This window comes from Larus michahellis, chromosome 1, assembly GCF_964199755.1.
Source record: "Larus michahellis chromosome 1, bLarMic1.1, whole genome shotgun sequence".
Taxonomy (NCBI): Eukaryota; Metazoa; Chordata; class Aves; order Charadriiformes; family Laridae; genus Larus; species Larus michahellis.
The window spans coordinates 107,228,710-107,241,947 of NC_133896.1; the positions used below are offsets into that span (position 1 = coordinate 107,228,710).

General features: G+C 51.8%; 1 protein-coding gene across 4 annotated transcripts in view; it reads left to right on the forward strand.

Annotated features, from left to right (window-relative positions):
* IGSF3 (immunoglobulin superfamily member 3) overlaps positions 1-13,238 on the forward strand; it is a 102,025-nt gene that overhangs the window by 55,114 nt on the left and 33,673 nt on the right. For all 4 annotated transcript variants that reach the window (XM_074598450.1, XM_074598433.1, XM_074598460.1 and 1 more), the window contains exon 3: positions 12,365-12,775. In XM_074598450.1, coding sequence (XP_074454551.1) covers positions 12,365-12,775 — 411 coding nt within the window. The remainder of the gene's footprint in view (positions 1-12,364; positions 12,776-13,238) is intronic.

Genomic DNA, 13,238 nt, shown 5'->3' on the forward strand with positions numbered 1-13,238 from the left:
TTTCCGGGTTCAACTTTACTCACAATTTCTCTACCTCCTCCCCCCGAAGCTGCGTAGGGGGATGGGAAATGAGGGCTGCAGTCAGTTCATCACACGTCTCAGCTGCTCCTTCTTCCTCAGGGAGAGGACTCCTTACAGTCTTCCCCTGCTCCAGTGTGGGGGTCCCTCCCATAGGAGACAGTCCTCCATGAACTTACAATGTAAGTCCTTCCCACAGGCTGCAGTTCTTCACGAGCCACTCCAGTGTGGGTCCCTTCCATGGGGTGCAGTCCTTCAGGAACAGATTGTTCCAGCACGAGTCCCCCACGAGGTCACAAGTCCTCCTAGCAAACCTGCTCCAGCGTGGGATCCTCACTCCGTGGGGCCACAGGTCCTGCCAGGAGCCTGCTCCAGCATGGGTTTCCCACAAGATCACAGCCTCCTTCTGGCATCCACCTGCTCTGGCATGGGGTCCTCCATGAGCTGCAGGTGGATATCTGCTCCACCGTTAACCTCCTTGGGCTGCCCAGGGACAGCCTGCCTCACCATGGTCTTCACCATGTGCTGCAGAGGAATCTCTGCTCCAGTGCCTGGAGCACCTCCTCCCCCTCCTTCTTCACTGACCTTGGTGTCTGCAGAGTTGTCTCACTCTCTCCTGGTTGCTGTTGTGCAGATTTTTTTCCCCTTCTTAAATATGTTATCATAGAGGCTCTACCACCATCACTGATGGGCTTGGCCTTGGCCAGTGGCGAGTCCCTCTTGGAGCCAGCTGGCATTGGCTCTATTGGGGGTGGGGGAAGCTTCTATCACGTTCTCACGGAAGCCACCCCTGTAGAGCCCTCGTACCAAAACCTTGCCACAGAAACCCAATACAAAGACCTATCTGTATTTTGCAAGACTCGGACCTTTCCCTTCTTGACTGTAACTGTCGGGGGGGGTGTATCTGTACTGCTAGCTCTCAGCAGGACATCTTCCTATGGGGCTGCTCACACTGTGGGTGTCACTTGGTGAGCAGAACAAGCAACCAGTGTCTGTAAAGCTGGAGAAAGTGTCCATCTCTTTCCAAAATTACTCTGCCATTCAGCATTTAGCACGTGTCGTGGAAGACCACCTCATGGTTTCGCTGTGGCCAACTCTGCTGTCAGAGGTTGCATGGATCGCTCACTGCTGGGTAGAGCAAAGCTTCCCCTGGGTAGTCATTGTGCCCCCTCCACATAAGAAGAGTCTGAGGGCCATTCCAAAAGCATTTGGAATACAATTTGTATGGCAGGAACTAATTACTGAGGGAATCCTTCCTGCCTGTCTGTCTGGTTTAGGAGCTGCTGCCTTAGGGGTGGTGAACATCAAGGGTTTCTTCACACACCTTGCCAAGGCAGTGCAGAGCTTCGTGATGGAGAGTTGTCATTATTTCCGTCAACTGATCCTTGCTCAGAGCTCTTCCTACTGCCTCAAGAAGCTCTGTCGTCTTCCTCATCTCCTTCAAATATAGCACAATTTGTAGAGAAAAGCGATGGCCCCTTCCGTAGCTGCGTGTGGGGATGCTGCTCAAGGCTTGCAGACAGTGACCTTTTGCAGGGAGAGCGACTTGATGGTGGCCATCTGTCATTGGAGCGATAACCAGACAGGTTCACAGAAATCTGAGAGAAGGTGGAATGGGAGAAGGCGGGGGAAAGGAAGGGCACTGTCTGCTTGAAATGGCCAGATCAATGAATATAAAAATACATTTATTAAAAGATCTCAATGTAAAGATGCCAAGCACTTCCATGCAGAAAGTCAACTGGTTTTGTGCCAGACTAGCTTTTGCAGACTAGCTGATTGCTACACTGGAGCAAGAGAACACGTTTTTGCACAGTCTCAAAAGCCCTTCTAAGTGCAGCATTTCACCTTCCCTCTTCATATTCTCTGTCACCACCACCTTAACTAGAAGAAGCTTGAAGCATGATGAGCTTAAAGACAGATGACTGTAGCCGTGTGCATAAGAGACAAAATTGCAGAAGTACAGTAGAAAAAAACCGCATTAGATCTGCAGAAGTGGATGTTACCTGGTTTTATCTATGATACCTTGATCAGATGGTATAAGTCTGTTGACTGTTTGGCTGTATTTGTATTAATCATCTTAGTTCTGCTTTTCACAGTCTTTAGTGCAGGAGGAGAGCAGGTGGTTGTCGTGGTTGGGGAACTTGGACTCTATCCTGCAAGACTCAGACCATGCCTTTCATTCATCATGGGAGTGCCAGCTTTAGAAAAACTGTTCTGAGCTGCCAAATGCTTGTTGGAGAAAAGTAGCTTGGAAATATCCAAAAGAACCAGGTGGTCAAGAAGGCCAACAGCATCCTGGCCTGTATCAGGAGTAGTGTGGCCAGCAGGACTAGGGAAGTGATTGGCCCCCTGTGCTTGGCACTGGTGAGGCTGGACCTTGAATACTGTGTTCAGGTTTGGGCCTCTCACTACAAGAAAGACATTGAGATTCTGGAGCGAGTCCAGAGAAGGGCAACGAAGCTGGTGAGGGGTCTGGAGAACAGGTCTTATCAGGAGCAGCTGAGGGAGCAGGAACGGAGGCTCACACTGACCTCGTGGCTCAGTAGGTGGTTTTTGTCTGGTGAAGATGTATGTTTGTATAACACACTATGAACAGTTTCCCTGCTTTACACAGGACTGTTAAAGAAAGAAAAGATTTCCACTGTCTTAGTTTGTAAGGGGGATTTTTTTGTTGTTAGATTTCAGAACTTTTTCTCATCTACTTATTAGCCACTCTATGTCTCTCAGTAATCTGCATGTGAAGAAGACGCAATTCTGGTATCTCCTTCCCTGTCCATGTGTCAGGACACCAGCATTTTCACTTTGTCTTCCTGTGGGAACTTAAGACCCAGACCTGGGCTGAACAGAAATTTGTGCTGTAATAGAGAATAAAGGCTAATTCTGTGCTTCCTTCGGTGCTTTGCTTGTGAGGGCTGAAGTATGCTTTTCTTGTGTGTTCAGCAAGAAGGTTGGTTTTGGAGGGGATGGACCCAGGTTCTCCATTTGGGATCCTCTAGAGTTTTTAATTTAAAAGATGCTGCTCGTAAAAATCGTCTCCCAGGCGTGTCTTGGTCTGTGCCATTTTGCCCCAGAGGCAAAAGCAAATTGCTGCTGCTGAGCTTAAGGAGTGACTGGCCAGAAGTTGTTGGAAACTCTGGTGCCAGGCTTTGCAGCTCTCAGGACAGGTCAGGTCCCAGAAGGCAGATGGGAAAAAGGCACTTCCAAGGTCTCAAAACTTTGATTATTGCATAAATGAAGGAAACACACCTCTCATGTACATGCCTTGACCTCCTGTGTGATCTCTACTGAGCTCTTGAAGCAGGGGCACTAATCTCTGAAAGCAGCTCTGCACTCTTATCTCCAGTGCTGCTCCTGCTCTTCCTTGTATAGTTGAAGTAGAGGAGAATCCTCCTTGAAAATTGATTTTTGAGCAGGGCGACTCACCTGACTATAAAGCACCACAAACATTATTATAGTCCAGGGGGAATATGGCCTGAGATGTGTTTTGATTGTTTTGAAACGATCCTACTCTACTCTCTCCCTGTTCGGCTGTTTGTGTTGCCTGCCTGCCTAAGTGCGCTAGGTTGAATGAAATAAGGCTTTTAAAAAATTGCAGAAGAGAGGATTTTGTATACTTCCCATTTCCATAATTCCTTAACTTCAGCTTCGGAAGTGCAAAACACCAAGACGGCGTTGCATGCACAGCTTCAGAGGGGCCCAGGCTGCCTCAGCTCCTCGGCTCCATGTTTGCTGGGTGGTTGGGTTTTGTTTTTTTTTTTGCTTTCCCTGTGGGCTCTGAGAGGCTGTGGCTTAGCAGGTTGCCCTGCGCCGGCTTAAGCCACAGCAAATTCCCACGTCCCTGCTCTTAGCTCACAAGTGCTGTTAAGTAAAACACATCAGCTTAACCCTGGGTGGAAGAGGTACGTGCTGATGGGCTCTGCCCTCGTGTTTGCAGTGGCTTAGGCTTGCGTTAAGCTGCGGTCGCTCGCTGGTGGCGCTCGGGATCAGCTGGAGAGCTAAACCCTCCTAAAGGTGAGATTGTAGAAGAGGGAGGGAGATGGAGAAGGAGAGATCTGTGAGCTGACTCACCTTGGCTCGCTGCCAGAGGTTATTGCCGCTGCCCGTGAGCGGTCAATGCGGAGTGTGGCGGTCTACAGCCCGCTGCTGCCCTCCCCAGCTGTCTCCCCCAGGCTGTGTTTTGGAGGGAGTTGGTGAGGGTGCTCGGCGGTGCCATGCTGCCCGGCTGGGTGCCACCAGTGCTGTGGATGGGGCAGGGGGAGATCCTGTGGCCAGGGACACGCCAGGCAGAGGCCAGCGTGCAAGTGTCACCCTCGCCAGAGCTGCTGGAGCAGAGCAGTGCCGCAGTGTGCCTGAATCTCGTCCAGGTCTGCCTGGGGTGCCTTGCGACCACAGAGCCCAAATACAGAGCCCACCAAGGAACCGCATCACTCATGTCAGGTGCAGGGACATCCAGACTGTCACAAAGCATGAGTTTCCCCGTTGCAGGGAAGTGAAAACCCCTCTCCTTTGGGTTCTCATCTCACCACCTTGTGCCTTTTTTTTTCTCCTTGCAGGCTGGTTTGCACCCTCCTTCTTAACAGAGGGCATCTACCTCGCAGAGCAGGATTGCAAAAAAAGCGTGCATGTGAGAGGGAGTAAAGGTTTTCCTCCCTGCTGTGGCTGGGAGATGAAGGCAGACGTGAGGCCTGTGCTCTCTGTCCCTGCCACACACCTGGCTCGTCATGCTCACCTCTCCGTCCACGCAGTCTCTGCCCCTCGGGCCGCCTGTTGTCAGGGTTTGCTTCACCGATGCTCCAGCTAATTTTTGCTTAATGAACAAATGATGACTCTCCCTGCTGGGTGCTGCCTTGTCCTTTCACACCCCCACCCTTTCTAGTTTCTCTTTTTTTTTTTTTTTTTCCCCTTTTAATGAGGTCGCTTGAACTTCTCCACCTAAATTAGATGTCCTAATAACCAGATGCTCCTTGGGGTGTTTTTGGACGGAGTGGGTGGAGAGACAAGAAAGGAGCTTGTTAGCGAGAGCCTGCCTTCCCCTGCTCCCCAAAGCTGGTTCAGCTGAGAGCAGGGTGGTGATGTGGGACAGCAAAACAGACCATAGGCGTGAACCTGCGTCTGGCATCCGCCACACTGCGTCAGAAACAGTCGAGAGAAGGGGACCAGCAATTTTGGAAGAGCATCCACCACTCCCCGGTGGGACGAGGCTTGAAGACTGCTCTGAACAGCACTGTGCTGGTGGGGCTGGAGCCCCAGAGTAAAGCCTGGAGGGAAAGGGGAGGGCGGATGTCCTTTGTCCTGGAGCTGAAGCTCTCAGGAATCTGCAAGCAGCTGGGAATGCTATAGCTCCTCTGGGTCCATCAAGGACAAGCTGGAGCTGGGGCTGTGCACATCTGTTCCCCTTGCACGCACACAGAGAAGGCGTTGCTGGGGGGGCCAGGGGGTGCCTGCTGCCAACCCCTGTGGGTTCGTGTGGGGTTTGGGAAGCTGCGGGAGAGCATCGCTTTCCCGTATGCCCGGGGTGGGTGCACGGGCTTGCGACTGCACCATCCGTCTTGGGGGTCCCGTGCAGCTCGGGTGCATGGCTTTGGCTGGGAAGCTGCTCTTGCAAGGCACGTCGTGGAGCGGGAGCAGGTTGTGCCATGGGATCCTCTGCTGCGGGCTGGGAAGGAGCACAGTGACAGCCTGGAAGGGGTGCAGGGCAGGCTGGGTGTGCGATTAACAGAGCCCGCGGCAAGCAAGGAGAAGTTCAGGCCCCAAGTCGGAAAGCTGACCTAATTTCCAGTTCTCAGGTCTTTTCTCTGATTCTCTTTTCCCCTTTCTTCCACATTATTTACTTTTTTTTTTCCTGCACCCTTTCCCACTGGCTGCTTGAACTTACCCAGTGGCTTTGGGACATGCATTTCTGTTGGCACAATCGTTCCAGCTAGTCGTTAATGTACAAACAAGGATACTATTGTAATCGGAGGATTTATTACTACTGCTGTGAAACAACTGCCATGCCGTCTTACTTAACTCTTCGGCTGCCCTCTTGTCTTCTGCCAGCAGCTGAATCAGTAACAAACTACCCTTTTAAAAAGCTGCAAGCATGCAAACTGGGGATGCATTATTTTATTTTATTTTATTTTATTTTATTTTATTTTATTTTATTTTATTTTATTTTATTTTATTTTATTTTATTTTATTTTATTTTCCTGCTCTTACCACAGAATGTTGCAGTGATACAATTGGAGTTGACTGAAGTGCTTCACCCTATATTTCTTGATTGTGCAGCAGCTGAAAGTGACTTCCTAGTCCAACTTCTCATTTAAAATAAGGTTTAGATGTTTGCACTAGGATCAAAAGTATGTTCTAACTGCTTTTCTTTAGCCTTAGCCCACAGTGCAAATTCTGCTCAGCCCTTCAGGAGCTTGAAGTGAATTCCTTGACTAATTCAGAAAAGTGTATGACTTCTTACTTAATTTAGTTAAACAATTAGTAGCTGCCTTTCATTTAAACCTCTCTTAAACCATCCTTATTTCTTAATGCAGGTGGGGCGTTACTAAAGCAACGTAATCCCCAGACCAACCAGATTATTAACACTTGCTTTAGGTTTTCCCCGTGGTACCAGGAACCTGTTGCTATGTGTTGGTGGGCGAGGAAGAGAAACCGGAAGGTTTTGCATGGAGACCCCACACACTCAGTCACAGCAAAATTACATCTTGGGGTGGTCGGTTTGCCTTCTCAAATTCGGGTCCCAGGTAGGACCTTGGGCGGTGGGGAAAACTTAAAAGCAGCAATAACAGGAACACAGCTCTGCCTGCCCCAGGCCACCTGCGAGTTTTTAGTTGGGACTTAAAAATAAGGGTAGTGAAGGACACCACCTATTTGCTCAGTTTTGTCCACTTGCAAAGGCGACATTTGAGGGTCTTCATCAGTTTTGCAGCATAACACAGCATGTGTTTTCCTCCATCCTGAAGACATTACATGAGCTTTTGATTGACGAGGAACAGCAGTGTCTGGTGTGCTGCAGCAGGTATGGATCGGCATGTACAGCTAATTGCCAGGCATGAGGGTTTGAGGGGATTACATTGCTAATCTAGATATCTTTCCTGCCTTATCACCACCCCTTCCTCCTGCCACACGCATGCACACGTATTTGCATCCTGTAAGGAAGGGAAATCAATAGTGGTGTGGGGGAGGGATATAAGGAGCGTGGCTCCGTGAGCGCTTGCAGTGGCTGGGAGAGGAGAGGTCTCTTCCAGCTGTTTCTGTGGCATTGTGGTGGCTCTGGTAGCAGACCCTCCTTCCCTGGGATGGCACGGGTGGTTGCAGGAGGGTTAGCAGACTGGTGAGGATAATAACAAAATGCTGCATCCCCAGGCTGCGGTGATGCTGTTCACGGTGCCATTTGGTGCCTGCCAGCGCTCACCTCTGGACCGGTGGCGCTGGCATTGCGGTTCCTCTTGAGCAGCTTGTTTCTGTCTTGCGTGCACAGCCAGAGAGGCTGGGGAAGGAGGTTCATGGTGCTGAGCTGGGACCCCTGTGGGGCAACAAGATGTCGCAGGGCAGATGGGAACATAACTCTTGCTCTAATTCCCTGTAAAATCCAGAGCGCTATTTCTCAGCCAGAAGCAGCTCCCTAGGAGTAGGGAGAACATGTATTTGCTCTTCCTGAGTAGTTCACACGACACTTGGCAAGCTTAGTTCTGCCCAGGTAGTATGAAGTGGGCAGCTGGGAACACAGGGTAGCACCATAGGGTGCCTCTAAAATGTATCAGTGGGTAAAAGCTGTAATGAAATCCAAGGGAAGAAGAGGCTGGTGGGTTTTGCTTGTCCTGCAGTGGCCCTGAGATGGTCCTGCTGTGCTGGGTAGCCTGTGTAAGTTGTTACACTCCTGAAGAGCCTACAGTGTAAGGCTACTGTGGCACTGAGTGATTTTCACAGCATTGTTTTACCAGCTCGAGCTAAGAAGCCTCTGGCTTCCAGCCTGACGCTCCTCCTGCATTGCTTAACAAGGAAACGGCATCTCAGGCAGGTTTGCTGCCTTGCCTGGGAGTAGATGAAATGTTGGTAGCTCTCTGGTTTGTGCCTGGCACGTAAGAGCCACCCCTTGGGGGTGGTTGGGGTTTTGGATACCCAAGGATGAACCAGAGCCAGCCTGGGGAAAAGAGAGATGCCTGTGTTGCCTTTGTCTGCCTGAGGCAGAGTTCAGCATGGCACTGGGAGCTGCTGGAAACGGGGCTGGTCCTGGCCCTCGGAGGAGAGCGCATTGGAGAATTTGAGGTGCTTGCTGAGGCCAGACCTGGGAACTCCAGTCTCTGCTCCCTGCTTTTTTTCTGGGAGACTGTAAGCCAGCTTCTTATCCTAAAGTAAGTGGCCTTAGTTCCCGATCTGTAAATGCTTTGTGTAGCTCATCAAGTGCTCATTGCTTGAAGTGTGTGCGTTTGAGGTAGGCTTGACTGGAGCTGTATGTGCAGGCTTCTTGAGGAGGGATGCCCATAGGCACCACCCTGGGGGAAAGAGGAGTATCTCCAGGCTCCCCCCTCCCCCTCCTCCTTGTCCTGGCAGCAGGGCCCTGGGACTCTCCCTCGCTGTGTCCCTGACACCCTCTAGTGGCAATATTTACATTTACTATTTCAGGAGCTCTCAAAAGCTGGGGATGCTTTTGAGCACCCTTTGCTTAGCAGCCCACTCACTGCTGAGTAGCTATTCCAGTGCCCTCTGCAGTAACCTGCAGCTTGGGAACTAATAGGAAGTGCTGTATTTCTCGCCCTTTTTTTCGGTGCTGTAAGTACAAGCTCAGTGCTGTCAGCTGTGGCCAGGGGAGACTGGCCTGAGGATGGCTGTCGTGCAACAGGTTTGCTCCTGCCAACTGCTTTTCAGCTGCTCATCTCCCTACCCAGGCACTCACTGCCAAAAGTAACCTTGATGTCGGAGAGAGGAGAGCTCTGCTGGCACCTCCAGGGGTCAGAACAGTGGCAGGGGTGCACTTGTGTTGGGGGACAAGGAGGAGGCAAGGCTGGACGCTGGGGGAAGTGCAAGGCAGGCTGCCTGGATGGCATGTTGAAAAGAGGGGAGAAACAGGCAGGAGCTGGGTGAGAAAGAGCAGGCGAGAGGATGTGTCCTGCAGTGCCCACCTCGGCTCTGATTCAGGTGGGGCCCCGCTGCCCATCACACAGCGATGACTCTCATCTAAGCTTACCCTTGCTTGCAGGTGGAGCTCGGCTTGCAGAGTGCCCCCGGAAACCCCGGTGCTTCCCATGGTGGGCAGCTGCAGGATGAATGCGGGCAGCTCGGCAGCGTGATGGCTGCCAGCAGAGCCAGGGCTCCTGGGTGGACACCATGCAAAGAGTTACTCATGTCCTGATACGCAGACTGATGTTCTTGAAGCCTGAGCAGGGTGACTGGCTTGGGAGGAACTTTCCTTCTGATAACACACCTCCCCACGTTCAGTGTCATGTCCTGGCGAGTGCCTTTGTGGCGTTCCCTGCTTGCATTTCTCTCCGTGACTTCCAGGCCTGATCTGCTCCAGCCTGATGGGTTAAGCCATGCCTGTATAGCCCCCTTGTTGGTGCAGGCCAGTGGGGTCTGTGCCTTGGGATGGTGCTTGAGCCCCTGCAGACCTGCAGCCCCGCTGCGGGAGTCCCCGGTGCTCCGCAGCACTCAGAACGAAATGCTCGTTGGGCTTCTGAAATGAGCTGTGGCCCGCTGCCTCTTGAGAACGGCGTTTTCCCCTTTCTCTTACCCGCTTCCCCCCTCCCCAAACCTGGTACCCGAGGCGCATCTCGCCGTGTAAGTGAAACAGTCATTTGTGCATCGCTGGCCAAGCGCGAGAGCGGTGGTGCGGAGCACAGAGCCTTCCCACTGGCCTGGCCAGCTCAGGGTTCTTGTCTGTCCCTCCTGACGTCTGATGCTTCAGAAGCTGGGCTTTCATTTAGCAAGCAGGTCTTCAGTCCTCCTGGTTAGGAAGGTGACACTGACTGAATGTACGTCCATGCCAGGCTGATTTAAGAGAATGGCCTCAAAGCTGCATGCAACCCAAAAGGTCTTACCGATTCCTCTAACTGGGAGGATCTTGGTTGGCCTTTTTAGCCAAAAGAGCAGGAGGAATGCAGCACAGCGTATCAGGTGTTACCACAGTTAAATTACAGCCTTTAACAGCACGCTGCTGCCTCCTGATTTTTCTCCAGGAAGGCATTTTGCAATAGCCTGCCCATGTGGTGTAAAAGATGCTAATCCTCCAGCCAGGTTATGACCTGGAAATATGAAATCACGGTTCCAGCTGGCGTAATGGTGCCTGTGCCAGCCTCTAACCTGCTCAGGGAACGGCGTGGCAAATGCTTGCTTGAGGCCCAGCCTTCGGACAGGCTTCCGGGCGTTACTCCTGGGGAGCGGGCAGCTCCGCGTCTGGCAAGCCAAGCGCCTGTCCCCTACTCGAGCGTGACCCAGCTTGTCCCACAGAGGGGGGAGCAGCTCTCTGCAGCAGGAGCAGCAGGCTCCTGGGGTGAGCAGCTCTCTGCTCGCTGCCTTGTGCTTAGCCAGGGAGGGGCTGCGTTGCTGAGCAGGGCTGGGCGGGGGGGTACACAGGCAACCAGTGGGGTGCGCTGGGCTCTCAAATTGGGGGAAGGAGGACAGGGCACACTTTATTCACAGATACCCGCTTTCACCCCATAAGCTGTCCTGGGGTGGCTGGTGTAGCAGGGAGCTCTGCCTTCAAAGCAGCTCAGCGGGAAAGTAACTCCAGCGAAATGATGATCAGGTTTAATTTATTTAAATAATGTAAGAAAAGTTATAAGAGCCCGTGGCTGCAGGGCAAAGAGAAAGGAGCTGCACAGCTCTGGAAATTATTCAGAAAGGTCTGAAATGAGAAATTTAAATCTTATCGTGCAGGCGGCATGAACTGGCAAGGTTAGTTGCTGCTGTCACTGCTGCTTTGCTGGGAGTCGGAGGGAAGGAGGAAAGGCGAAGCGAGGTGGGCTCCCGACTGCAGTCTGCTGGAGGCTATGGCCAGTGGGCAGGGGACGCACCTTGGGTCCCCAGCGAGGAAGGTGACGAGGAAGATGACGGGAAGGGAGGAAGAAGGAGGTGCGGCTGCAGGGACAGGGGCAATGGCCTGCCATGTAAATGGCCTTACCAGGTACTTTCCATGCCAGGGGCAGTAAATTCCCTGGGTAGTCAATGCGTGGTAAAAGTGAATGCTCCCATCCAGGCTGGAAAATGGGAAGATTTCCCTCTTGTTTACTCCATCTCATGGCTTTTTTTCTTTCCCCTCGTCTGCTTTTGACTTTTCTGCCATAAGTAATCCCAGCGGTTGTCTTCACTGCAGCTCACCGCTTTCTGTAGCCCTGCCTGAATGAAACAGATGCAGCTCAGCTAATTTCATCAAACCTTCCAGTGCTGTCAATGAAACTGAACTGAGATATGTTAATTATCTCAGTATATCACCAGTATATGGTGAAACTGTGGGCATTAGCAGGCTTGCTAACGCTGCCTTGTCTGCAGAGCTGAGGAGAAGGCTTACATTCTTCTTTCCATGTGATGTTTCTTGAGACAATAAAGTCTAGAAAGACTTAGGAAAGCCTTATCTTCTGGTGGTAGAACCTCTTGCTAAAATCAAGATGCTTGCGAAAAGTAAGCAAGGCTAGGGGGCTGCAGTTTCTTTTTCATCCTGATTTTAGCGGCTGTACTTCCTTCCCTCCAGTTAATCAACTGGAAAAGTATCCAGCAGTTTTATTACCAAGTGCCTTGACATGGCTGCGTCCCAGGAGCTGGCGCTGGGTGGGCTGCAATTGCACTACTGCCCTCCGCATGCAGAAACGCCTTCATTTGGCCTGAGGGGGTCTTTAAAATGTGAAATGATATAAACAAAGGAGAGGGGAATTGGATCTCCTGACTTTTTAAGAGGGACGATTAAAGGAACTAAATAAGTTTAGCTTGGCCCCACCGGTAACTGAGGAGTGAAGACCATGCCAGGTCTAAGGAATGGCTGAAGGATGTGGGCAGGAGGGAAGTCACAAAGCATGCTGGGGGGCACACATGAAGAGGAAGCCACCTGTGACAAAATGCCTCGATGGGATGCGGGTGTATTAAACTGTGCTGCACTGCAGCATGATGGAAAACCCAGTGTGGTCACTGGGACCATTGAGGAGGAATTTAAGCACAGCACTGGAGTATGTGCTGCAGGTCACAGTCTTTCCCAGCCAAGGGAAATTCTTTTTGGGGCATAGATGTGAGCCAACAGGGCTTTGCTAGTGATTAATTACAACTGTTAAAAGAAAGCTCTTCTCCCTTTAATGCCTCTGGGCTTTAGAGTCGGCATGTAGGTGTTGCTAACTCTTGGGCTGTGTTTCCCCGTACCCCTTTGCTGCAGTGATCCCGGACTCACTGCGAGTGACGGCAGTCCCGCAGACGCTGAACAAAGTGGAGCATGACTCCCTGGAGCTGAAGTGCGAGGTGTCCAAGAGCACGGCCCAGCACAGCCACGTCTCCATCGCCTGGTACCGGCAGCGAGGCAGCGAGGCGCCCGTGGAGGTCATCTCCCTCAGCCGTGACTTTGTATTGCGGGCCGGTAGTGCCTATGCCCAGCGGCAGGCCACAGGGGACGTTCGCTTGGACAAAGTTGGGGAAACCACCTCGAAGCTCACCATCTACAACCTCCACCCATCGGATCAAGGCGAGTTTTACTGTGAGGCGGCGGAGTGGATCCAGGATCCGGACAAGTCTTGGTATGCCATGACCCGCAAGCGTTCCCAGGGTGCCATCGTCAATGTGCAAGCCACTGGTCAGTGTCTCTTTTGCCTTTTCTTGCTCGGCTGGGTGGTGGGAGGAGGTGGAAAATGGGGCTGCGCCTTGTTAGGCAGCTGGGGCTCATCTGCCTCCTTTGCCGTGTGCCCCACTCGGGAGGCTGCTGGCAGGGGGAGGCAGGGCAAAGGAGATTCCAGCGCTGCCTGTGGGCAGGCTAGATGTCAGCAATTAGCAACCAGGGGACACCAGGACAACAAGGGGGTTTGGGGCTGACACAGGAGCTAAAACATACATCTTACGTACTTGGTGCTAGCACAGGCAATGAGATTTTTGGTGAGGAGATAAGAGTGACACAGCAGAAAATAAAACTAAAACTTTCAGCAAGCACTTCTTTATTGCACAGGGTCCATTAGCAAGTCAAAATCCTTCTCCCAGCCTGCAGCACAGGTTCCTGCTAAGGATCTAAAGACCCAGCTGAGCTTCCTTCCTCTCTGATATCC